This window comes from Hemiscyllium ocellatum, chromosome 25, assembly GCF_020745735.1.
Source record: "Hemiscyllium ocellatum isolate sHemOce1 chromosome 25, sHemOce1.pat.X.cur, whole genome shotgun sequence".
NCBI lineage: Eukaryota > Metazoa > Chordata > Chondrichthyes > Orectolobiformes > Hemiscylliidae > Hemiscyllium > Hemiscyllium ocellatum.
In genome coordinates this window covers 51,859,240-51,886,212 of record NC_083425.1, presented here as the reverse complement: position 1 = coordinate 51,886,212, position 26,973 = coordinate 51,859,240, and the positions used below count along the sequence as shown (strand labels likewise).

The window sequence follows — 26,973 nt, the reverse complement described above, 5'->3', positions numbered from 1 at the left end:
GAAACTTGAAAATGGTTCAGATGGTTTAAATGAATGGGCAAGAATGTAAGAGTGCTATAGTGAAAAGAGGAAGCCATAACAGTTTTTAAATGCTGACTGACTGGAAAATGTTATTGTTCTGTGGATCTGACCTGCTTTTCTTGTTAATGAGTCATAAGAACATAACAAATCGGAGCAGGGCTGACAAACCTGCTCTGTCATTTAATACAGGTTACCAAAAATTTGCATGTAGGTACATCAAGCAAAAAGATTGGAGTACAAGAATAAAGATGTCTAACAGGACTGTATAGGTCCTGATGAGGCTATACCTGGAATATTTTGTTAAGAAAGATAAAATACTGGGAAGCTGAAAACCTGAAACAAACACAGACAAATCCTGGGTATAGTCAGCAGGTCTTAGAGAGACAAACAAGGTCATCATTTCAAGTCTACTTTCACACTGTTTCAGTTTTGGTCAGTTTCTATGAAAGGATACACAGCACTTGCTATAGAGAGTGTGGGATGGGGTTTACTAGACTGCTTTCTGGGATGACTGGTGTGTTCTAGGAGTGGCGCTTGAATAGACTCAGCTGATATTTCTTGGAGCTCAGAAGGATCAGAGATGACGTCATTGCAATATATTAAATCCTGAAGGGACTTAACTGGGTGGATGCTGAGAGGATGTTTTCATTGAATGGGAAGTCATAGTCATTGTGCTATAGGAAAAGGACATTCAGCCCAACCCCAAGAGCATGTTATCTAAAGAATAGTTCATTCAGTCCCAAACCCTGGCTTATCCCCTTAGCCGAAAATTTATTTTCATTGGCTTCCCATCCAATTTCCAATTGTCTGCTTCCACACTCTGGTCAGGCATCAGATGTACTCACTACCACTAACTGTATGATATACCCAGCCAAGCTGTTCCAGTACAGCTACAGCATTGGCATATACCCGACAATGTGAAAAATTACTTTAGTATATCCTGTACACAAAAAAAACAGGACAAATCCAACCCGGCCAATTGTTGACCCATCCGTCTACTCTCGATCATCAGTGAAGTGATGGAAGGTGTCACCAACAGTGTTATCAAGCAGCACCTGCTCAGCAATAACCTGCTCAGTGACGCCCAGTTTGGGTTCCACCAGGATCACTCAGCGTCTGACCTCATTCCAGCCTTGGTCCAACATGGACCAACAGAGCTGGGTTCCAGATGGTTTAAAGTGACAGCCTCATTGACATCAAGACACTGGCACACCACTCCATTGGGCTGAGAGCCTCTGCAGAAAAACTGCAAAGAACGCCATTTAAAACAAAACCCCAGGCCATTGGATCGCTACCCATGGAGTAGCCAAGGTGGGTGGGTGGACGTAAGCTACTGGAGAGCCATGATCATCTAACTCGATAGTGACTCTGGGCTGTGGTCAGGCTGGGCACTAGGACCCGGCGGTGACGGTGGGCGGTGACGGTGGGTGGGGTCTCTCTGTGCGGGCTCCCGGGCCCGGCGGTGACGTTGGGCGGGGGGCGGGGTTACTGTGCGGCTCCAGGGCCCGGCCGTGAAGGGGGGGGCGGTGACGGTTTCAGTGGGCGGGGTTACTGTGCAGGCTCCAGGGCAAGGTGGTGACAGTGGGCGGGGTTACTGTGCGGGCTCGAGCCCGGAAGCCCCTCCCCCTCACGCTGTGGAGATGGAGGCGGCCGCGCTGGGGGCGGTGACGGTGGGCGGGGTTACTCTGAGCGGGCTCCCGGGCCCGGCGGTGACGGTGACGGGGGGGCGGGGTTTCTGTGTGCGGGCTCCCGGGCCCGGCGGTGACGGTGACGGTGGCGGGGGGCGGGGTTTCCGTGTGCGGGCTCGAGCCCGGAAGCCCCGCCCCCTCACTGTGGAGATGGAGGCGGCCGCGCTGGGGGCTGTGAGCCGGAGCCTGAGGTAAAGGAGCGGGGCCCGGGTTAAAACCGCGGTGTTTACATGTTGAACCGGCCGGGCTGCTGGGTGTGAAATGGAGAACAGTGTAGTTTATAAACCCGGGAGGGAATGGGTCTGTCTGTGTCTGTGTCTGTGTTTGTGTCGGTGTGTGTGAGGGTATGTGGGAGTGTGTAAGGGTGTGGGGGAGGGTGTGGGGGAGGGGGTGTGTGTGAGGGTGTAGGGGAGTGTGTGAGGGTGTGGGGGAGTGTGTGAGGGTGTGGGGGAGTGTGTGTGAGAGGGTGTGGGGGAGTGTGTGAGGGTGTGGGGGAGTGTGTGAGGGTGTGGGGGAGGGGGTGTGAGGGTGTGGGGGAGTGTGTGTGAGAGGGTGTGTGAGAGGGTGTGGGGGAGTGTGTGTGAGAGGGTGTGGGGGAGTGTGTGAGGATGTGGGGGAGGGGGTGTGTGTGGGAGGGTGTGGGGGAGTGTGTGAGGATGTGGGGGAGGGGGAGTGTGTGAGGATGTGGGGGAGGGGGTGTGTGTGGGAGTGTGTGAGGGTGTGGGGGAGTGTGTGTGTGAGGGTGTGGGGGAGTGTGTGTGAGAGGGTGTGGGGGAGTGTGTGTGAGAGGGTGTGGGGGAGTGTGTGTGAGAGGGTGTGGGGGAGTGTGGGTGTGAGGGTGTGGGGGAGTGTGGGTGTGAGTGTGGGTGGGGAGTGTATCTGTGTGTGTGTGGGTGTGTGAGGGTGGGTCTGTCTGTGAGAGTGTGGGGATGTACTGGGTTGTTAAAGGGGCCTCTCAGGGTCCACACTCTTCCCGGAGAAAGTGAGGACTGCAGATGCTGGAGATCAGAGCTGAAAATGTGTTGCTGGAAAAGCGCAGCAGGTCAGGCAGCATCCAAGGAGCAGGAGAATCGACGTTTCGGGCATAAGCATTCCTGAAGAAGGGCTCATGCCCGAAACGTCGATTCTCCTGCTCCTTGGATGCTGCCTGACCTGCGCTTTTCCAGCAACACATTTTCAGCTCCACACTCTTTCTCCCCCCCCAATCCCTCCCCTTCTCTCCCCAGGGCAGGGGTCAGGGGTCACCATGTCAGGATAGAGGAGCATCACCACATTGGGATCAGGCGGAGCTGCTCCTCTCAGAGCATTACCACAGAGGGCTGTGGGAGAATAGGGACCTTGTGGATGTTTAAGGCTGAGAGAAATTCTTCATCAATCAGGGGATCAAAGATTTAGGGTGAAAGGGCAGAAGAGTGGACGTGAAGGACGTTGGCCGAGGCTCCATCCTGTTGAGTGGCCCAGCAGGCGAGAGGGGCTGAATGGCCTACTCCTGTTGCTGTCTCGTGCAGGCATTGTGTGGTCCCTCCTGGTCTGTATGAAGTTAAAAATCACAAAACACCAGCTTTCAGAGCACTGCTCCTTCATCGGGTGGTCTGTATGGGATCTGAGCCACAAAAGTCACCAAAACTGACCGGGCTAATTTGGTGAAATGTCCTCACTCATCTACCCCAAAAATCCCATCGCTCGGCTTCAGTCTGGGTACATATCAGTGACAGATGGGAGAATGCCTGTGATATCTGAGGCCTGGAATATGCTGTGTTCAAGGGTTTGTGTTTAGCTTGGGATGTACTGTATTCATCCGAGACTTCTCGATCAGGTATTGATGTAAATGCAGGTACTTGTGATGATTGTAATCACAATAGAATGGCACCAGTCTGTGGATTTTCTCATTTGTTTTGCACTTCTGATTGATAAATGCAACTCACCCCCTCAACATCCGCATAACTTGTTGATGAATCGAAATCCTGGAAGGTTTTTGTTTTGGTTATTTTCATCCTAAATTAGAGGTCAGGTGTGATGAACTACTCTCTCTCCCAAAGTGTCTCTTTCTCCATTTATTATTTTACAAAAAACCTCGTTAGCCTGAGATCAGGAGTAGCGCACACTAATGCCAATTGGAAGTTTGTGGGGTTTGAGATCTGAAACATGAGTAAGTTAATTATCTATAAAGCATAGTGTGGTCTCAAAAATGTGAAAAGTGCTGTATAAATGCAAGCTCTTCTTTGTTCTTTCGTGTAATAATGTATGTATCTGTTCACCTGGCAGAAGGTGGAAAGGACAAACTGGTCCTCTGACGTTTTTAAACAGCAGGGTTGCAACAAAAGAGCAAAGATTTGCTTTTATACAGCACTTTTCGTGACCTGTTATGTCTCAAAGGTACTTCCAGCCAATGAGTTACTTTAGAAGTGCAGATATTGTTGCAAAATAAGAAACGCTGTTGCACGAGAATAGTAACTAAGAAACCGTCACTAACTGCTGTAAAAATCTAGCTGGTTCATCAATGTTCTTTTGGGAGGGAGGCCTGTCATCCTTACCTGTGACTCCAGACCTACAGCAATGTGGTTGTGTCTTAATTGCCCGATTAAAATGATCAAGCAAGCCATTCAGTTCAAGCATTGGAACAAGTGCCAGCCTTGTCAGCAACAACCCTATCTTTTGAAAGAATGAAGAACCCAGCAAGCAGTTGTAGTGGGGGTACACTCTCTATGTCATATAGAGTGATAAATAAATGCTTTAACATGCTTGCAGCTAAAGCTTGCTGACTTTCTTTTGTGCTCCTTTTGCAGCTCTGAGGAATTGTTTGCGGCACGATCCCGGGATCACAAAATTCCCCAACGGACCCATGGCCAGAAAGATTTCATTCCGGATGACTCCGAGGAGCAGATGGAGAGGCTGCGGGTGTGTCGAGAAGAGCAATGGCAGCTCCTATCTGAAGAGCGAGTGGAACGACTGTAAGGATTGCAGCTTGTCAGTCAGAAATACCCGGGGCCTGAAATAACCATGGGGCAGCTGCCAGAACCCAGCAATGGCCTCACGACAATAACTATAGCTCAACCACACAGGCAGAAGTAGGAAATGGACAGCAGGAGAAACTTCTGTATTGTGGGAGCGTGGTGCAGTTCCTTTGGTTTGACATTGAGAATATGCTGAAAAGACTGTTCCCTCAGTCTCTAGTCTATTGTGAAGTACGTAGCCTCAGCTGTTTTCTAGCCTGTTTTGATGAGAGTTCAATGTTTCAACTTACTTTATAGGATTTGGGTTGGACCATATGTTAAATACTGATTACAGCTACTCCCCTATACTGACCTCATCAAACAGCCCTGGGATAGGTACAGAACGCAGTTGGATCCAGAGTAAAACTCCTTCTATACTGGCCTCATCATGTACTCCCAGGACAGATTAAGCTTAGTTTGGTACAGAGAAAAGTTCTTTCTGTACCGGCCCCTATCAAACACTCCCAGGACATGGATAGCACACAAATATAGTGTAAAACTTCCCTACTCTTTTAAACTGGGCGTAAATCTACCTTTACTCTTTTAAACTAAAAATAAATGGAAAACAAAGCTCTCTCTCGATGCTGTCCCCATCAAATGCTCCAAGGGCAGGGATAGCACACAAATATCGTGTAAAACTTCCCTACTCTTTTAAACTGAAGGTAAATGTAAAGATCTCTCTACATTGTCCCCATCAAATACTCGCAGGACAAGAACGGTATGAGGTTAGAGCCTGAATGAAGCTCCTGTGACACTGTCCCCATGAAGCATTCCCAGGACAGGGACAGCACAAGATACGGACAGAATGGAGCTTCCTTTGAGCTTTCCACTAAAATAATTCCATTACAGAAATAGCACACATTGAATGCTGATTTTGGAATCCCTCCAGTGTGGAAACAGGCCCTTCAGCCCAACAAGTCCACACTGACCCTCCGAAGAGTAACCCACTCCGACCTGTTCCCCAACCCTATTAGTCTGCATTTACCCTGACTAATGCACCTAACCCCCACACCCCTGAATACGGTGGGCAATTTGGCGTCGCCAGTCCACCTAACCTGTACATCTTTGGATTTAGTGTGGTGTTAGGGAGATGATACTGATTGGCAGACTTTTCTGGAGTTCTGCACTAGTTGATAATTCTGTGACAATTGATGGCTTAGTAATCTCCTACACGGACTAATGAGTTTTATAAATGAGGTGGAATGCGAGGATAATAATGTTATTCATTCCCTTAGCTGGCAGATTTATGATGACTGAATTGCTGTGTTTTGCTTTGTGGGAGATAGTTGCATAAAGTTTCTCTCTTCATTTAGCGGCAGCCTGGTAAAAGCCGAGTGGAAGCCCCAGGAAAGCATTGTGGAGCTGAAATCCAATGCAGTGAGTTTATTTTTCCTGCCATTTCTAAAGCAGATAGCTCTTGATAGAACATGTAACCTTAAAGTGGCTTCTGCTTTAATCATGTTTCAGTAATAAGCATGTTCTTCCATGTTCAGAGCAAGCTTTTCTACCTGTTTCTGTGCAACTCCCCTTTCATAAAGGTGATTTTAAAAAAAAAGTGAACTGTTCTAAATAATGTGCAGAAAGGAGATAGAAAGGAATTCATTACAGAATACAGTCAGTTCTGACATAACGCAATAGTTCTATTCTCATGCGATCTCACGTTATAAGGAAATCATGCAATAGCCATGCCTTTCAAACTAATGGGGCTGGAATTCCGTTATAGCCAATACAGGTAAGGAGAGTTTGGGTTGTACAAATAATGGTTAAATTCTTCAATCGTGTTAACCAATTCGCATTGAAGAAACATGCGTTATAGCAGAACCGGGTGTAGTGGACAGCCTGATTTCCCTCTTAGTGCCTTCCTCTTTCTGTCCAAATCAGAATGATTGCCAGGACTCTGCCCCAGTCCAGTCATTCTGGTGGAAATGGTCACATCTTGCCTAATGGTTCCTCTTCTAACGTTGCAATCTCCACAATTTATGAACATTTCGGTCAGCTGGAAGATAATTGAAAAGTCACGCTGTACCAAATTTCATCCCACTTTATTATACTCGACACATCACGGCCAGGCATGGCTCTGTGTCAGCATGGCCTTCTCCCAGTAAGAAGATCACAGGTTCAAGTCCCATTCTGGAGAAAACCAAGGTGGACACTCCAGTGAAGTGCTACATTGTCAGACACACTTTTGTTTGGATGAGTTTTTAAAAAAATCGTTAATGGAACCTGAGCTGTACTCACTAGGTGAGTACTTGAGGCTCTATCATCCCTTTCAGGTGCATGTGAGAATCCATGACACTATTTAATGTGGGGCTAGAGAGTTCTCCCCAGAGTTCTGCCAAACAACATCAGCACAGACATAAAAACAGAAAATGCTGATGAACGAATATTCTCCTGAAACATTAGTCCTGTTTCTTTCTTCACAAATGCTGCATGACTTGCTGAGTGTTTCAAATACTTTTTCTACTTTTAGTTGATTTCTGGCCTACACAACATCTTGCTTTTTGTGCTGTTAAAGATTATTTTGCGAGAACTTTCAGTGTGTTGTTTGGTGGTCACATTTCTTGTGGAGTAAAGCACTTTAAGACATTAAGGGGTTATTAAAGGCTGGTTGTAAATACAGGTTCTTTCTTTCTAACCTTCAGTAACTGATGTTCATTGCTAAAATTTGATTGTCGGTACCTAACGTAACTGCAATCCGTCTGATTTCTTATTTCTACTGCATCCTCCCCGCTCCACCTCCCTTCTCGATTCTACACAGGGGAAATTCTGGCACACCATGGGCCATGTGCAACATGGGAAACAATTACTGTACCCTGAGGAAGCTCTGTACCTTCTTGAGTGTGTAAGTATGCAAAGCTGTAAGATCTGCTGACCTAAAACCGCTATACTAAGGAATTTTAAATTCCCCCTCGGGATTTATTTACACAGTCCTTGGTTGTGTGGATGCTCAACCTTTCTCTGTGGAGCTCCGATTAGGAGTCCTGCTTTTATCAGCTCAAATGGGAACCAAGGGAGAGTTTCAATTTGTGTTCCAGCTTTTGTTTGCCATGTATTTGCCTGATGGGGAATCCATGATAACTTTACTCTCAAACCTTAGCAACACTACTATAATCTAATCATCAGAAATCATGTTTAAACCAGGGCCCCCTCCCCCCTGCTCCATTCTGTTACCCAGTCTCTCATCAGCTCAACCTGAGTGCTAAGATTCAAACTGCAGAAAGGCAGCTGGTAAGCTGCTACCTATTTAACTGCTCCCTGTCCTCACAGGGTTAAAATTACCCCTTTACTGTGCAGCGCTGAGTCCGTCTGCCCCCCGAAAGCGTCTTCTAATCCTGTTGTAGCACTAATGCTAAGGTTGCTGGTTTTCTATAGTGCTCTCTCTGTGAGGCCTCCTATTTGAATAAATACTTAACTGCAGTTTACCTGCTTTCCAGGGATCCATACAGATATATTACAGGGAGCTGCCGCTGTCCATTCAGGAGTCGTATGAGATTTTACTGTCTGCCAGAACCATTCCATTGGAACAGTACCAGGTACTGGAAGTGACCTGACTTCTAAAACTAACTATGGAACATGGATGCATCTGATTTCATGGTGGATAATGCAACAAGTGTGTCAGCTAAACCAGCTCGAATCACCTGCAACTTTTTTTTGGGTCTTTGGTCAATTTTTTTCCTGAAACTAGTTTCAGATGTCAGCACGGAGGAGACTCAGGGCTTCTGATATTATCCGAAAATGTTGCAGATATCGTTCCTCCAGTGCACCTTTTTCCATTATGTGTGGATGTCAAGGCAATGTTGATGCTTATTCCTCTGGTGACTAAAGAATTCAGTGCAATATTTCTGTTAATCCAGAGGGACCATTGACATTTTATACAGATGCTGTGCAAATACTCGCCACTGACCATATACACTGATGTTCACCCTCTTTTTTTTTAAACCGAGCTGCACTAAGTCACTTTATTTTGAGCAGTGATAGAAGTTTTCCTCTACTGTTGAGTCTTCTGTGATAAGGCTGTTTACTACTTGCTAGTTGTAAGTTAGTGTGTTGGGCACTCTTGTTCAAGTTGCTTCTGTTCTTGTGAAGCCTGGGAGTTTCAGAGGGTTATGTGGTTTGTGTGTGTGTGTGTGTGTGTGTGTGTGTGTGTGTGTGTGTGTGTGTGTGTGTGAGAGAGTGAGAGAGAGTGAGAGAATAGCTCACTGTCCAGTTTGTTTATGGTCGTCGCGCAGTGGCCCTATTTACTGGAGTCACTGATGGTAATCAAGAGAGGGAGAGAAATGGTGTTCTTTACTCCTCTCCAGAGATCTTGTTTGGACTCTTGATTGTTGTCCTTGCTGAGATCAAGTTGACCCAGTACAGAACAGGGATTCGTCCTGTTGTGTCTGTAAACAGAAGCTGCTCATTAGTCAACCTGTTTACCGCAGTGAACCTAAGGAACTTGATAAAATTATTTATAAAATACTGACCAGGCACACATGGAGAGTAAGACTGTATTTAACACAAGTGCTTGTGTTAGGCAGGCTGGCAACGTTCAACCAAGGGATCTTTACCCAAGTAATAGTTCCCACTCTCCTTCCATCAGGCACGGCATTTGGGGAGTTTGGTTCCGTGATTTGAGATGTCGAGGTGTGAATCTGTTGCCTCTTGATGAAAGAAGTGACCTTTAGGTTTATTGACCAGGCATTATTTATTTAATGAATATGCTTCGGAAATAATGTGCACAATTTGTGTTGAGAATGCAGGAAATGTAAGCTAACTATTTTCACTTGGATTTTTGCACAAAAAAAAATTGTTTTGGAATATTTACTTGGTGTTTTTCTGCAATGGTGGGGTTCTTTGCTGCTTCTGATGTTTAACCCTCACTGACTGGAGGTCAGGCAGCACATGAAGAGAGAGAAAGAGAATTGGTGTTTCAGGTTGGTGATCTTCTGGTAGAATTGGAAAACGTAAGAGCTGGAAGGTCATTTATCTGTAAGGTTAATGGTTTCTCTTTCCCCACATGCTGCTGTAGACCCGTTGACTATTGTTTATATTTCAGGATTCTCACCATCCAACTTTGTACTGGTTGAAGATGCAGTTTTGCGATATTCTCTCAGATCTTCTTTTCTTTGTTTCTAAAGGTCTACAGCCACTTGAAAAGACTGGGTTACGTTATAATGCGGTTTGATCCCAGGTAAATTCCCTTCTCTGTCAGCATTTCCCTGAGGAATATGAGTGTTCTCGTGCATGAATTGCAAAAGGCTAGTATGCAGGTACTGTAAGCAATTAGGAAATCTACTAGACTGATACAGTTTATTGAGTAGGGAATGAAATAAAAAAATATATGGGTTATGCGTCAGTTTTACAGGGCACTGTTGAGATCACATCTGGAGTACATTGTACAATATTGGCTACTGTACTTAAGGTAGTGCAGCAGAGATTCACTAGGCTGATACCAGGAATGACAACATTGTCATTTGAGGAGACATGGGTTTAACAGGACCTGTATTCATTGGAGGATCAGCCATAATCAGATTGAATGTCAGAGCAGGCTAAAAGGGCCAAATGGCCACCTGCTCCTAGTTTCTACTTCAAGAAGGTTATAAGTTCATTGAAGACATTTCAGAGAATGCCAGAGTAATACCTGGAATGGGCAGTTTGTCTTATGAGAAAAGTGAGACAGGCAAGATATATATTTGTGTGAGCTTAGAAGAGTGGGAGGCAACTTAATTGAAATGTTAAGATCTCCAGTTGCTTGACAAGGGGGATGTGAAAGGATGTTTCTTCAAGGGGGACAATCTAGAACTAGGGATCACTATTTAAAAAATAAGGGTGACCCAATTAAGGGGGGGGGGGGGGGGGGGGGGGGGTGGGAAGGTGGGAATGTAATATTGAGTTTACAATCGAATCAGCCATGATCTTCTTAAATGCAGAGCAGGTTTGAGGATCTAAATGGCCTGCTGCTGAATTGCAAGCTTGATTCGTCTTTCTGTACACCATCCTCTCTCTCACTTTCTTGCATGTGTCTTGCCTTCCCAAGCTCCCTGGTGTTGACACTGGTGTTTAAAGAGCAGCTAGGTTGTGCACTAAGGATCCTCCACTTTCATGCAGTTGCTGGGTCATTGGGAATGTCACTGGATTAATAATCCAGTCAGTGCGACTAATGCTGCAGTGGGGTCACAGGTTTAAATCTCACCACAGCAGCTGGTGAAATTTAAATTTGCTTAATAAATCTGGAGTGAAAAGCTAATCTCAATACTGGCAATCGTGAAATTGTTGTTGGTTTGAGCAAAACTCCAACTGGTTCATTAATGCCCTTCAGGGAGGGAAATCTGCCGGCCTGACTTGATTCAACCTCTGTGATTCCAGCTCCAGTGGTCGGCTCTTAACTACTCTCTGAAATGGCACAGCAAGCCACTACATTCCAGGCAATTCAGGACAGGCATCAAATCCCATGAAAAAGTAAGGACAAACGCCATTAGCTGTAATAATCCCTGAAGCCATTAGCAGAAAAAAGCAGAAGAATGCAACTTAAATTTCTTAATTGTTTATTTATTCTCAGGATGTGGGCATTGCCGGCATGACTGGAATTTATTGCACAGCCAGAATTTGGTGTGAGGTTAATGTCCAGACTGGGGAAGCAGGACAGGTTTCCTTCCCTGAAGGACACCTACGTTTACATTACTGAATGCTGATCAGAAACTGCGCACAGTTTACAGTTAGGATGGCAGTCAAATTCTGCTGAGCTGCTGGTCAGAGCTTCCGATGGGATCGACACAAGCCACTTACCTCACCCAAAGAGTGGAACACATATTCTGTGCTGACAATCGGGTACACTGCACTATCCAAGCTGGTGTTTCTCAGATCAGCTGCTGAATCAAGGCCCCCTCACTACCATCTGAGGTGAACGTTAAAAAAAACACTCCATAACACTCTTTACTGGGGAGCTATTCCCAAGAGTTTAGCTCTCAGCCAACTTCCTAGAACACATGATCTGGTCATTTTGACATTGGTGGTGATGGAATCCAGATGGGTGCAAATTAGCTGCCACGTTTCCTAAATTACAACATTCATTATGCTTTTAAAATATCTTCATTGGCTGGCAAGTGGTTTGTGAGGGATGCTGTATAAATGCAAGTTTTTTTTTAAAAGTCCTGTTTTTAGTTCCTATGAGCGGAAATTGCACCTGGATTCTTCTCACGGTGATCTGGAAAAGCACCATCGCAAGAGGAAGCGGAGTCGCAGCCAACAGGGCACCAGGTACAAACTGGGACAAGGCGCGGCGGGGGAGCTTGGGTGGATAAACAGGCCCCTCAGCCACTTATTCACATGGGTCAGAAGTACGGACAGTTTCACAAGATCCAGAATGGACGACAGCCAGATGCTGATTCTGGACTTGTGTTTTGTGGGCTGGAGGTCAATGCCAGGCAGGCAAGTTTTGTTCTTGTTTGGTCACCCAGTGTCAATGCCAGGGCTCTCTCAGGCCAGGCATTGGTATGGAAGCTTGTTGCTGTGCCAGAACAGTGCTCTTTAAGCCTGAACCACAAAGAGCATTCCTGCTGTATGGCAAGAATTACCAGAAGCATGGGAGTGGAGTGGAAGTAAAACGTGACAGAGGATGAGGGTCACTTGGCTTGTGTGAATTCTTTCTGTTTGCTAGCTTTTAACTTGGGTGCTGACGCTAATCTCCATCATCTTTCTAAAATAAAAATCCCTGAAATGACTTTTGTGTGTTAACGAGAGCGTTCTCCTAATCTGGCCATTTAAAGTCATTGTTGTGCTGGAATCCTGACTGCCTGGTCCTGTTTATTGTAGATGGGAGTAACTTTGTTGCGGTGAGTCACATTTGCCTGGCATCAGTTACAGTACATAGACACGCAACATATTTTCCTAACCACTGCAATGGGGAGTCTATAACTGACCACCACACTCTTGACCTAGGATTGAAAAAAAAACAACAGGGCTCTCTTCCTGCCTGATGTCTAGCCAGCCTTCTGACCCAAATATGCTTATGTGGCTGTGACCAGCTCCAGTGATGATCTTGCCCACGCTATCTTTCGCTCAGTCAGAAAACATGGGCACTAGGGTGATAGCCCCAGCAAGGAAACAACACTAGGACCAGTTCATGACAAGGGGTCAAACCAGGGTAGGAGAGAAAGGAAACTCAACTACCCAAATACCCAAAGCAGCCTGACCATAGTTACATTTATCAAAATCAAATTCCCATTCTATCCCCCCCAAACCACCCCCCATCTCTGCCTCAACAATTTGCCATCACCTGAACGCATCCTATTTTCCAGTCTGCATTTGGAATCTTTCATCTTTTGTACTGACAGAGACACTCCCTTCCTCCCTCTCTTAGCACACAGTTGAGTCACCTTGGGCTCTGGGCCAGGCCTTTTTCAGTAAGGAAGATTGGTGTGTGTCATTGAAATCTTACTTTTAAAAAATAAACAAACGACGCTCTGATATTCTCACGTTTGCTGTGGTTGTTTTACTTTTATTGTTTCACATGGGTTTGTGGTCCTGCAAGGTGGCCACAGACTGCTCTCAAGTTCAAGTGTTCTTATTTAATAAGTTCCACAGAGACCAGAGTTCCATTGATCAGCAACTTCCTAGAGCCAAACGGAAGAGACCCTTCCAATTTGTCAATGCCGATCAGACATCCAAATCTCACCTCGTCCCATTTGACAGCACTTAGCCGATATTCATATTCATATACCCATTCAGATGCCTTTAAATGTTGTAATTGTAGCTGCCTCCACCACTTCCTCTGACAACTCATACCATACATGCATCATCCTCTGTGTGAAAACCTTAGGTCCTTTTTAAATGTTTCTCCCTCATCTTAAGCCTATGCTCTCCAGTTTTGGATTTCCCCACCCTGGGAAACAGGCCTTGGCTATTCACCCTATCTATATCCCTCAGTTTATAAACCTCTATAAGGTCCCCCCTCAGCTTGTCACAGTCCAGGGAAAAAGCCCCAGCCTATTTAACCTCTCCCTATAGCTTAAACCCTCCAACCTTGGCAACATTTTTGCAAATCTTTTCTGAATTCTTTTAAGTTTTACAACATCCTTTTTTAGATTAGATTAGATGAGATTCCCTACAGTGTAGAAACAGGCCCTTCGACCCAACAAGTCCACACCGACCCTCCGAAGAGTGGCCCGCCCAGACCCATTTTCCTCTGACTGATTCACCTAACACTATGGGCAATTTAGCATGGCCAATTCACCTGACCTGCACACCTTTGGACTGTGGGAGGAAACCGGAGCACCCAGAGGAAACCCACGCAGACACGGGGAGAATGTACAAACTTCGCACAGACAGTCGCCTGAGGCTGGAATTGAGCCTGGGACCCTGGTGCTATGAGGTAGCAGTGCTAACCACTGAGCCACCATGCCGCCACTACTTCTATTAGTTTTGTCATTTTGAGTATGATGTCTCGCTGCAGGACAGAAGACTTTGGTCCCCATGCATCATAAATTACCCAAAATAGCGTTCGCTAAAAGAGCAGCACACAATGTACTTCTCTTAACTATCCTGAATGCTCTCAGGTGTCTAAGTTAGTTCAGTAAGGTTTGAAACAACAATTCTAAAGCTTAAAACTCTGAACTAATCTGATTGTGTCCTTGCCCATACAGTGAGTTTTGCCTTTTGTATAAAGCTAATTCATCTTTTTTGCTTGTATTCATAAGGTGCTCATAGTCCTGCTTCCAATCTTTAGAATCGACAGAAAAAAATAGAATTCTACAGATCTGAATGATCTTGCCTTCAATTACCCACACCCTATCATTGTCAAATTCCAGAGTCTACTCAGTGCTACATAACCGCTGGTCTTGCCGGTCTCTGGGAACTGTGCCTTACAAGGAATCGATCTCCCCTTTCTTGTCCAAATATTCACAGATTCTGGATTAAAGTGGTGCTGGAAAAGCACAGCAGTTCAGGCTGCATCTGAGGAGCGAGAAAATTGATGTTTCGGGCAAAAGCCCTTCATCAGGGATAGAGGCAGAGTGCCTGCAGGTTGGAGAGATAAATGAGAGGAGGGTGGGGGTGGGGAGGAAGTAGCATAGAGTACAATAGGTGAATGGGGGTGGGAATGGAGGTGATAGATCAGGGAGGAGGGTGGGGAAAGGTATCAAAGAGTACAGTGGGTGAATGGGGTGGGGATGAAGGTGATAGGTCAGAGAGGAGGGTGGAGTGGATAGGTGGAAAGGAAGATAGGCAGGTAGGACACGTCATGGGGACAGTGCTGAGCTGGAAGTTTGGGACTGGGGTGAGTGGGGGAAGGGGAAATGAGGAAACTGGTGAAGTCCACATTGATGCCAAATATTCACACTCCAGCCCTAGGACTACGTGCTCTAGGTTCTTCCATACACAGCTCAGAAAAAGAGTTGGAGAAAAACTACCAAAACCACTCCTCATCTTCCATCTGTATACATGTGCTGTCATAGATACCACCCTGGACATCAGGAAGACTGTTCTGTCACCATTAGACAAGTATTTGAGATCTGTTTTGTTGAGTGCAGAGTATAGCCCATTGCACGTTTGTTTGTTGTACGTGGGGTGTGCTCCTCTTTTGCATCAATATTATACTAATCCAGCCGCTTTCTTTTAAACTGTCTCAGGTCCAAGAAAAGCCACTGTGATGAACTGGCACAGACCGAGACAGAAGGACAGCAGCCGGGTAAACCCAGTCAGCAGGATGCCACTTACAAGGTGCTGGAACAGGACATTGCTAAAGTGGCCCTGGAATTGCGACCACAAACCAAAGCAGACAGATTGGAAGAGTGTGACGCCAAGTCCTTGGGTATCACTAGGCAACAAGCTGAGCCAGAACAGAAGGCCTGTTCTCAATGTGTGTCAGGGAGCTCGGTTGCATCTTCCCAAGGGAGTCCAGGGAGAAGTTCGGTCATTAGGAAACCCAGGTGGGATTTCAGCAGGATAAAGTTCCCAAATGTTGGACGCGACTGCCCTCAGACTAAGCTAATGGCGCTCGACCCCACCCTCCTGCCACCGAACGTACCGGGCCGTGCCTCCGATGAAGCTGCCTGGCAGCAGAAAATAAACCTGAAGCACGAGAAGCTGTCCCAGAGAGAGAAGGAGAGGATGAAGAGAGAAAGCAGGTATAAAACAGACATCAATAAGGACAAGCGGGTGAGGCAGTGCACCAACTGGAAGGAGTACAAGGAGCTGCTCAAGTGGAAGCGTGCCAGAAATAAAACGTTACCTGCCCACCTGTGGAAGGACAAAGTGCAGCCGCTTCTCAAACCAGGCCAGGTTAGCTCAGCAGGTAGGCTGAAGGATATCTGGGTAACGCAGCAGGAATGTGCCTGCAGACCTGGGCTTTGGGAACTCTCAGTTGGAGTTTGGAGGGGTGGGAGAGGGCATGTGCGCTATAATGTTGGCTTACATTTCAGAGAAACTGCATTAACAGCTGCTGAGCCTGTTTTAGCTTTTTGTTGGTATCCCAACATGCAATCAGAACAACCACCGACAGAGATCCCGCAACCCCGGTCTTCGGAGCTGACATTAACCTATCTCTCACTGTTTGTCAAATGCTACATCATCACTATTCTCCTCCAACTGGTAGGTTGTTAAATTATTGAGGATTCACTAAATTATTTTGGAAAGCATTCCTGTTCTTGAATGGGATCAGGTATGCTGTAGCAGAGTCTCTGTGCTGTATTAATGGTCTGTGATCTCCAATTTAAGGAGCTTTGAAGTGGCACAAAAACTTTATATATATTAAGTTTATCTGCTTTTAACCTGGTTTTAGTAATGTTTAGATTGCCTCATAGTGGTACAGAGAACATAGCATAATTCTGGGCTTTCCTTCCACACTAATGGTCTTAACACCTCAGGCCATCTTTGTTATACAATTCTCTATGACCTTTTGAAAGTGCCTCTTTTTTAACATGTCCATCCATTCGCTTTCTACCTCAATGGTGGCCATCTCTCATAGTGAAATGGGCCTCTTGAGTCCTTGTGCTGTCTGTTACTGTTAATTGAGCAGCAAACACAGATGAACAATTATGAGACTCCCTGTTGTGAAGTTATATTAATGGGTGCACTGATTTATTGTAAAGTAACCACTCAGCCGAACTAGTTGCATTCAGACCTCTGCTTCAGTATTAAAACCCACAACCTTCTGAAAGAGTATACTTTGTCAAAATTGCTTTTAAAGGTGCGATATTAGACCAGATGTCAACTCTGTACATCGTGTGTAATAAATATAATTGGATAATAAGTATTTTGGAAAGACGAGGTAGCAATGGATTTTATCATTCATGCATTTTGGAAACATCCCACTTGGATTTTGATTTCTCAGACACATTGGAAAAAATTACAATTTCACTGGAAAGGAACATTTCCAAATTTTGAGATGTGTAAGACATTTATAAACTGCTTGCAGCCACATGCTACTGAAACTGACATTTGAGACATCAAAGATATCACCACTCAATTTCCAGAACATTCTTTGACTGCCTGTGTAACCCAAATTAATGCCAGTCACAGAGACATCATAGTCCATAAAAGAATGCCTTTATCAAAAAAATGTGCAATAAGGAGTGATTGTTGTTCACAGCTGAGTTGGGTATTAATGTTAGATGGAGAGAGTGCTGGGATTGTTCCCTGGAGGATACCTAGTTTGTGAAATTACAGTCGAAAAGTGTGGCGCTATCAAATTACAATCCAGGCCACTCTTTCTCACCCAATTATTGTACATTCAGATACAGCGATTAGGAAGGCTACAGTCTTGACTGGGCATGTGCAATTTTGGTCACCCTGTTAAAGGAAAGATATTAAATTGGAGAGGATTCAGAAAAGATTTACCGACATGTTGCTGGGAATGGAAGGTTTGAGATATAAAAATAGACTGGAAAGGCTGGGACTTTTTTCACTGGAGCATAGAAGATGAGGAGTGATCTCATAGAGGGGCAAAGATAAGGTCAATGACGAGGCTTTTTTCCCCGGGGGTGGAGGGGTGGTGGGAGGAGTTCAAAACTCGGGAGTATATTTTTAAGGTGAAGGGGAGAAAAAAGATTTAAGACATGATGGGCAACTTTTTTACAGTGTGGCTGGTATGTGGAATGAACTGGTGAATGCAGATACAGTTTTAACATTTAAAAGACATTTGGATAAGTATATGAATAGGAAAGGTTTAGAGGAATATGGGCCAACGTAGGTAAATAGGGCTATGTAGGCCGGTCAGGCTGAAGGGTCTGTTTCCATGCTGTGTGACTCTATGGGTGGAAGTTATTTTAATAAAATTTAAAATGATATACAAATCAAAGTCAAGGAGCCAGAGGGTTGCCAGTACCCAAGGAATTTAGCACATTCAGTATTTGCTGCAGTGCCTAGATAGCACTCTTAATACTGAGGCAGAAGTCAGTGGGTTGAATTCCGTTCCTCAGTTTAGGGCACAACATCCAGACAGGCCCTGGAGTGCATTACTGAGAACAGTAAGTACTGCAGGAGATCCTGTCAGATGAGATAGAATTAAATTAAATTCTTGTCTGTGCCTTTAGGTGGCATTAAAAATCCCATGGCATTATTCTGAAGAAGAACAGAAATGTTCTGTCTGGTGGCTTGGCCAATGTTCATCCCTGAACTGATGTTTGTGAAAGTAGATTCCTAGGCTATTCTGTTATCCCTATTTGTAGGACCTTGTGTAAGCTGGCATCACCCAGCAACTCCACCTCATTACTCCATTGGCTGTGAAGCACTTTGCAAACTGCCAAATAATGCAAGTCACAATGATATGCAAATTGATTTTCTCCTTGTAATAATCTATTACTTTCTTCCCCTCTCAAAGGAGAACTACAACAGCACATCTGCATCATGCAGTCTACACAACTCTTGGATCAAACCCCTTGGTACGTTCTTACTCAGCAATATCTGGGATCACTTCTGTTCTGACAATTATTTACCATTTGACTCTTAACTCTGTGCCCATTGCAGTGCTGCATCTTCTATAGACAATAGACAATAGTGCAGAAGTAGACCATTCGGCCCTTCGAGCCAGCACTACTGTTCATTATGATCATGGCTGATCCTCCACAATCAGTATCCTGTTCCTGCCTTATCCCCAAAACCCTTGATTGCACTATCTATAAGAGTATCCAAGTATCCAGAGACTTGGCCTCCACTGCCTTCTGGGGCAGAGCATTCCATATATCCACATATCCACATCACTTTCCTCAACCCTGTTCTAAATGGCCTACCCCATATTTTTAAACTGTGTTCTCTGGTTTTGGGCTCACCCATCAGCGGAAACATGCTTCCTGCCTCCAGACTGTCCAATCCTTTAATAATCTTATACGTCTCAATCAGATCCTCTCTCCTCCTTCTAAACTCAAGTATATACAAGCCCAGTTGCTCCAATCTTTCAACATATGATAGTCCTGCCATTCTGGGAATTGACCTCGTGAACCTACGCAGCATTCCCTCAATACCCAGAATGCCCATCCTCAACTTTGGAGACCAAAATACCCTTTGATTAAGGGTATTACATTAACGATTTTCCAATTCTCTGGGACTTTTCAGAGTCTAAGGATTCTTAGAAGATTATCGCCTGTATATCCACTATTTCTGTAACTACTTCCTTTAATATCCTGAGATGTATTCCATCAGGTTCAGGGGACTTATTGGCCTTTAGCCCCATTAGATTTCCAGGTTCTTTCTTTCTAGTGATAGATTCTCACTGATGATGTTATCTAGTATGGTGACGAAGTATTTGAAAATAAACCTTCAAGCTCAGTAAGCTAACTTATTATCAACCTGAACTACAAATCTTCTCTCAAATTGCTAATATCTTACTGTCTATTTTTATATTACCTGCTTGTAGTGCATTTTCTCCCCTTTTTTTGGTTATCTTTTGCTGTCTTTTAAAACTTTTGCAATCCTCTTATTTAATATTAATCTTTTCCACATACTATGATTTTTTTTCTTTCAATTTAATAGAATCCTCAACTTTCCTGCTTTGTGTTTGTCACTGACTGGAATATACCTTTGCTGTCAGTGAAGCCCTATATTTTTACAACTCTGCCATTGTTCCTCAAACATATTTTCTGCTAAATTCCTTTCCCATTCCACTCCAGCTGACCTTCACAAAGTGAAAATTGCTTTGTAAATGTAATTTCATCTCTTTACATTGGTGAGTTTTTTATCTTAACTTTTTCCCCAATGGTCCTGTTTAGGCTGCAGGAACCGTCTGAGAAAATAAAGATAGTCTTCGATGTGTACCAGGCTGATACTGTGGCGGAATTCCGTAAAACCCAACCTGGGAAACCCTTTTCAAGGATGTGTGTTTGCAGGTAAAGCACAATGCAGAGTTGAATTGTTGATTACACCTCTGAAGCACAGTGTTTTATACATGTTTGTTCTGCACTAAAAGGTGCAATTCTAACACAATTTGGGCCATTTGGATCATAAAGTCTGCTTTACTGTTTAACAAGATCACGGCTGATCTGGTCCAGGTCTCAACTCCTCTTTTGTGCTAATTTACCATAGCTCTCAACTTCCCCAGTGTTTCAAAAGATCCATCTATCTCCTCTTTTAAATGCTTTCTATGATCTCGGTTCCACAACACCCTGGAATCGAGAATTCTAGGCATTCACTTTGCTCTGGGAGAAGAAGTTCCTTTACATCTCAGTATTAAACGAGAGTCCCCTTTTTCTGTAATATTCCCTTTTTTTGAGATTCCTCCAATACATTTAAAAGGCATCTGGATGGTTTTATAAATAGGAAGGGTTGAAAGGGATATGAGCCAAATGCTGGCAAATGGGACAAGGTCAGTTTGGGATGTCTGGTCAACACGGACAAGTTGGATTGAAGGTTCAGTTTCTGTGCTGTATGATTCTATGACTCTATTTTAAAATAAAAAATTCTTTTTAGTGTTTATTTTGTGCAATAAACTGCCTGATGAACATGAAAGTTAGGAGGCCAGTTGTTGGTAGTGAATGTGTTGTTAGCATGCTGATCTGATTTTCGTTTTGTGACCTATAATTGGATAAAGACAATCATATAAGGTCATATATGGTTAAATAATGTTTCTCCCCTCTACTCCCATACACCCTGTGAACCATGGACAATTTGGTGCCTTGTTCATTTGATGTAAAAGGAAAGCTTTATAGAAATGTGTTTGCTGCTTAAGACCTGCCCACCAAAGTTGCAGGCAGTAGTACTGTCCTTGTCAGTAATGTTACAAATGTCACAAATCCTTCTTTATCATTTAACCATTTAGAATGTAATTTGTTTTTCTGTAAATTTCTACAGCCAAACCTACATTGGTGATGAAATGTACTTCTCAGTATGAAATAACCAGGAGCTTAACTCATAAAGTCCTCGAGCCCTACAGCATGGAGAATGGCCTTTCGGCCTAAACTGGTCCACACTGACCAAAATGTCCATCCATGCTAGCCCCATTTCTCTGCACTTGGCCCATATCCTTCTAAACCTTTCCTATCAATGCCCTTTAAATGATGTTAATATACCTGCCTCAACCACTCCTGCTGGCAGCTCATTTCATATGCGTACCATCCTCTGTGTAGAAAAAATTGTCCTTCAGATTCCCTCTTATCTTTTCTCCTCTAACTTTAAACTGATGCCTTCAAGTCCTCAATTTCCCAACTCTGGGAAAAACACTGAGTACATTCACCCTATCCATGCCTCATGATCTTATACACTTCCATGAGATCCTCCCTCAGTCTCCTACACTCTAAAGAGGTAAGTCCTATCTTGTCCAAACTCTCCCTGTAACTCAGACGCTTTGGGGAGAAAGTGAGGACCGCAGATGCTGGCGATCAGAGTTGAGAGTGTTGTGCTGGAAAAGCACAGCAGGTCAGGCAGCATCTGAGGAACAGGAGAATCGACGTTTTGGGCATAAGCCTTTTATCCTGGCAACATCCTTGGAAATTTCTTCTGCACCTTTTCCAGTTTAATAACATCCTTCCCATAGCTAGGTGACCAAAACTGAACACAATACTTCAAGTGCGCCTCACCACTATACGACTGCAACATAACTTCCCACCTTCTATACTCAGTTCCCTGACTGATGAAGGTTAGTGTGCCAAAAGCCTCCTTCATTGCCATTTCTACCTGTAACTTTTGGAGATATGTGCAGCTGAACTCCAAGATCCCTGTGTTTCCTCCTTCGGGTCCTACCATTCACCCACCTTGATTTGACTTTCCAAAATGGAAGACCTCACACTTATTCATTTCTTGGCTACTTCCCCAGCTGATCAAGGTCCTGTTGCAATTTCTGATAACCTTCCTCACTGTCCACAATACCCCTATTTTAGTATCATCAGCAACCTTACTAACATTCTCTTCCAAATCACTGATATAAACAACAAAATCAATGGTCCCAGCACTGACCCCTGAGTCACATCACTAGTCATAGGCCTCCAATTTGACAAGCATCCTTCCACTATTACTTTCTACTATCAAGCCAATTGTGTATCCAATTTGCCAGCTTCCCCTTGATTCCATGCAATCTAACTTTCCAGGGTACTCACCATGTACTCACCAGGGTACTTATCAAAGGCCTTACTGAAATCCATATCGACCATATCTACCGCCCTGCCCTCCTCAGCCTTCCTGGTCATTTCTTCACAGAACTCTAACAAATTGGTGAGGCGTAATCTCCCATGCACAAAACCATGTTGACTACTCCTAATTAAACCCTGTCTTTCCAAATGCATTTATATCTTATCTCTGAGAATCTTTTCAAATACTTTACCTACCACAGATGTTAAGCTTACTGATCTATAGTTCCCATGTTTTTCTTTGCAGCCCTTCTTGATTAAGGGCACAACATTCTCTACACTTCTTCTGGATCTCACTCATGGCTGACAATGATGCAAAAATATTAGCCAGATATTTCTCGCAATTTCTTCTCTAGTCTCTTAGTGTTCTTGGATATATCTGGTCAGGACTTATCTAGCTTCATACATTTTAATACATCCAACATCTACTGTGATATGGACTATCCCCAAAATATCACTGCTAATTTGAGGACCTCGCCCATCTCCTGCTGTTCTACACATACATGTCCACTATGATCCTTGAGGGGTCCTATTCTGTCTCTAGTTATTCTTTTTCCTTTAATATACTTAAAAGACCTCTTTGGATTCACCCTAATCTTCTCAGCCAAGGCCAACTCCTGCCCCCTTTTCACCCTCCTGATTTCCTTCTTCAGTAAACTTCTGTATCCCCTATATACCTCCAAAGATTCCCTTGATCCCAGCTGCCTGTACCTGAGCGATGCCTCTATCTAAAACCAAGATTCTAGCTTCTGGTTGACCTATAGATCAAAGACGATGTCTGTCCCCTGCAAAAAACAGGGCATTAGCTTCTGAAATGATGTTTGCCACTGAAGATGGAAGTGTAAATGATGCAAATACTTAGCATGTCTGGTACTACCAATGGGGAGAGAAAAAGTTAACATTTCTGGTCAGCGCCTTTCAGAGCTGCTTGGTAATGGAGAGCCCGCTTCTGGCTTAAGAATAGATAATGCATTTCTTTTCCTTATTTAATCCAGAATTAAAATGCCACCTTCAAGCAGTCAAATAAATGACAGCACTAAAGGAGGACATATGACCATCATAACTGTGTTGGTGATGTCCTACTTCAGGAGCTATGTGACTCCTTTGTTACCTTGATCTTTCTCTATAATACCACCTGCTGCAACTTGATATCAAAGCTAAATGTATGGGTTCCAAAACATGAGCTGTTTCTTTGGCCTAAAGCACTGATTTTTCTTACTTTTAAAACAATATTACCATTGGACATTTTTGCTATGGATTCCACAAATTTTGACAGCCTTTTTCAGCATTAAGGTTCCTAGTTTCTAATGTTAGATGTTTCTAACTCAATCGGTATTACACTTGCTATTGAGTCAAAGAGTTGTAGATTCAACTCTCACTCCAGAGACCTGAACACACAGGCGCTATAACAAATCATTGTTTTAGGGGGAGGATAGGGACACAGATCTCACAAGGACAACACCAGCATGATAATAGAAATCCCCTATCTACTGCGAAGACCCACACAATTAGGGAAAAAAGATCAGGTCTGGAGCTGATTTCACAAGTATGTGAATCTGTGTATATCAAGGAGCGAGCGTACAGTGCAGTAGTGAGGCAGTGCTGCATTGTCAGAGTTTTGAATGAGATATTAACTCAATGCCTTGCTTGTCCGATCGGGTGAAATTAACAGAAAAAAATGAATGCGTTTCAAAGGTAATTAATTGGCTGTGAATCAATTTGTAATGCTTTGAGATTCTGAAAAATACTGTTTGAATGCAAGTCTTTATTTCTTTTCTGACTAATGTTTTGACCTGATGTATCTGCAGCTTTGATGGGCCAGTGCCAGACCTGCGTATTATGAAGAAGTTAGCATTTCAGAGTGGTGAAGTTCCCGTTGTGTTTGCTGTGGTGGATAATGGGGATATTTCTTTCTACACTTTTAAAGAATTCAAACTGCCGGTGGATGTCTACCCCTGATGCTGTTGGAGCTTTGGACAGCCAGTAGTTCATTGCGCATGCTCTCAGGGATATCCAGGACACTAACCTTCCGGTTAGTAAGCTTTAGTTATCAGTGATTGTCTGAAGCTTTTTGTCCTCCTCATAGTGTGTGGACTACTTGGTCATCCAATCTAACTGAGTAACAAGATTGTTGCTGAGACAGCAATCAATGATTATGTCTAACGGAACTTCCAAACAATATTTTAACCCCTCTGTACAAAGCTTGAACGTCAGAAAGAAATTCCAGAGTCCTCCTCCACTTATCCCAGCTGAAATATTTATATTCAAAATTCAGTTGGTACCAGGAAAAAGCCATTTATGATATGGAATTGGTTGCCTTCAGTTGCTTTGAAAATAAGAGAACAAGTCCAAAATATATTTGTTTGTTTTAACTGCAGTAGTAGTAATTCTGCAAGACTTGTCATACTTGGGGCTAAACATTGTCATGGGTTTGCATGATTGTCCCCATTCTCCTGTTACACACGTTGTCTCTTTCCTATCTAAACAACGACAGGTTTACATCATGCCTTTAACGTAATAAAACTTCCGAAAAATGTTTCACGAGTGTTTTAAAACAAAATACAGGATGCTGAGGCACAGACAGTAATGTCATCTCAGATGAATAAAGGTTTGGTTAAAGAGAGAGGTTTTAAGGAGCACCTAAAAGAAGGATAGCAAGGTAGAGACGCAGGGAGGTGTAGGACAGTGACCATGTTGTCAGTATACCTTGTGTGTTGCAGGAATTTCTAAAAACAATGGTCCTGTATCACTTACTGCAGTGGATATAATTTGGCTCAACCTTATTGGGTGGAGATCGTTTAATAGTTACTGAGTGTTAGCATCGGAGGTTAGAACTATAGGAGGGGATGCTTGAAGAGAAAGCTGGGAGGAAACCACTGAAGTTTTCTTTAACTGACATTTGTTTTTATTATTGCTTTTTGTAATTAAAAAGAAAACCTGAGCAGAGAAGAAAGAGTTGAATGTAAAAGTTGTTTCTCAGGAAGCAAGATTTTGTTTAATACTGAAAGGTTTGACACAGTTATAGGAGTACTGCAGTGTATTGAACGATCTGTAGCAGGCTAGAATTATATTTCTTTACAAAAATACCACTGATTCATTATTCAAAGAGAGGTGGGTTTTAAGGAGCATCAGTTATCTGAAACTCCTCCATCTTTGACCAACTTCAATGCATCATGTTTCATTCATGTAACTTGTGTATGTTGACACTTGCTGCATATTTCACATTTTGACTAGATAATGCTATCAGCATGCTTTTTTTGAGTTCACTGTATTTCTCAATTCAAATGTATATTTTTTTTCTATTCTGGTATTTGGTTACTGCAATACCTGCATCACAAATTTGCCACAATGCAATAAACCTCTTAATAAAATGAAGGACAATGTTGTGTGGATTTTACCCTCAGTTTTGTCTCCATATGGTAAAAAGTCACATTGGCAGACAAAGTGTCTTTCTGATAAGAAGTAAAGCCACGACCATATTGGCCTGCCTTGGTGGATGTAAAATATTCCATGGCATCGCTTTGAAAAAGAGCAGGAGAATTCTGATTAGTGTCCTGACAAATTTTTACCCATCAAACAACATTGTTAAAACTGATCGGGCTGTTTGTTTTATGTGGAGTGTTGAGGGTGAACTGTCACTGGCCACAGCTTAAGGATATTGACAATGTGGATTGGGGGCAGGTGAATTCCTCTTACAAGGAGTTTGACACAGATATGATGGGCCAAATGTCCTCCTTAAGCCCTGTAATCATTGTACATGAAGCTGCATATAGCATCATTCAATCATAGAATCCTGCAGTGTGGAAGCAGGCCAGAACATCCCACCCAGATCCTATGCCTGTAACCCTGCATCTCTGATGGGTAATCCACCTAGCGTGCACATCCCTGGACACTATGGGCAATTTAGCATGGCAAAAAATTAAGGTTTTTACAAAATTACAAACCAGTACAAAATAGTGTAACAACTTTATAACATAATAACAATAATAGGAAACTACTACTTTACTCCACAAATTACTGAAACACGGAAAAAAAGCAAAAAATCTCTACAAAAACTACAGTTCAATACATAACGAAGGAAAATAAAGAAGAAACATAAATAAACAAACAAAATAAAATTAAACCAAGTTATACAAGGTAACTTAAATTATATTCAATTAGCTTATTACACTCAGCACAATCTCACCAAAGCTCCCCACCACTGGGAGCAATAGTAAGCAGACCTATATTTGTTCAGGATTCTTCCCCCCCCCCCCCCGGGCTGCCAGACACAACCCTTACGGCAACACACAGGCCCTGATAAGTGTAGCTGACAAGGCTGCATCAATATAATTCAAAAAGGGCTGCCATGTTGTGTAAAACAATTCCGTTTTCTGGTGCACCATACATGTGACGAAGTCCAGGGGGATGTGTTCCATCACTAACCTATACCAGCTTGAACGCTCTGAAGGATTCTCCCAACACCCAGCTCATTAGAACAATCTTCCTTGCACAGAATGACAATGTTAAACAATTTCTTCCCATGCACATCCAAAGAGGGAGGATTTGGAAGACCCAAAAGGAGGAACACCAGATCCAACTTAACCTCAGTTCCTAAAACCTCTTCCAAAACACTCGCTATGGCATCCTAATGTCTGCGAAGCTTGTGGCATGACCACAAGCAATGAGTAAGCGTGCCAAATCCATTTTACACTTGGGGCACATTAGGGACACTCCTGTCTTGAATTTCTCAGCTGTTCT

At 43.7% G+C, this 26,973-nt stretch overlaps 1 protein-coding gene across 3 annotated transcripts; it reads left to right on the top strand.

The window, feature by feature from the left end:
- Nucleotides 1–1,785: 1,785 nt before the first annotated feature.
- tsen54 (TSEN54 tRNA splicing endonuclease subunit) lies at nucleotides 1,786–25,574 on the top strand. 3 transcript variants are annotated; one of them, XM_060844324.1, is made up of 11 exons: nucleotides 1,786–1,900; nucleotides 4,496–4,660; nucleotides 6,016–6,079; nucleotides 7,461–7,544; nucleotides 8,137–8,235; nucleotides 9,823–9,875; nucleotides 11,846–11,941; nucleotides 15,310–15,974; nucleotides 18,501–18,561; nucleotides 19,885–20,001; nucleotides 24,042–25,574. In XM_060844324.1, the coding sequence occupies exons 1-11, from the start codon at nucleotides 1,860–1,862 to the stop codon at nucleotides 24,190–24,192; spliced, it is 1,596 nt and encodes a 531-aa protein (XP_060700307.1). In that variant the 5' UTR covers nucleotides 1,786–1,859; the 3' UTR covers nucleotides 24,193–25,574. The 3 variants fall into 3 exon arrangements, with proteins under 3 accessions (XP_060700307.1, XP_060700306.1, XP_060700309.1); XM_060844323.1 differs by having other exon boundaries at nucleotides 11,834–11,941; XM_060844326.1 differs by lacking the exon at nucleotides 1,786–1,900 and having other exon boundaries at nucleotides 4,570–4,894; nucleotides 11,834–11,941.
- Nucleotides 25,575–26,973: the final 1,399 nt, after the last annotated feature.

Excerpts from the sequence above, each read along its gene's own strand:
- tsen54 (XM_060844323.1), top strand. The coding sequence starts at position 1,860 with ATGGAGGCGGCCGCGCTGGGGGCTGTGAGCCGGAGCCTGAG. Across the intron at positions 15,975-18,500 it reads AGGCCAGGTTAGCTCAGCAG|GAGAACTACAACAGCACATC; the intron begins GTAGGCTGAAGG and ends CCCCTCTCAAAG. Across the intron at positions 18,562-19,884 it reads CTCTTGGATCAAACCCCTTG|GCTGCAGGAACCGTCTGAGA; the intron begins GTACGTTCTTAC and ends GGTCCTGTTTAG.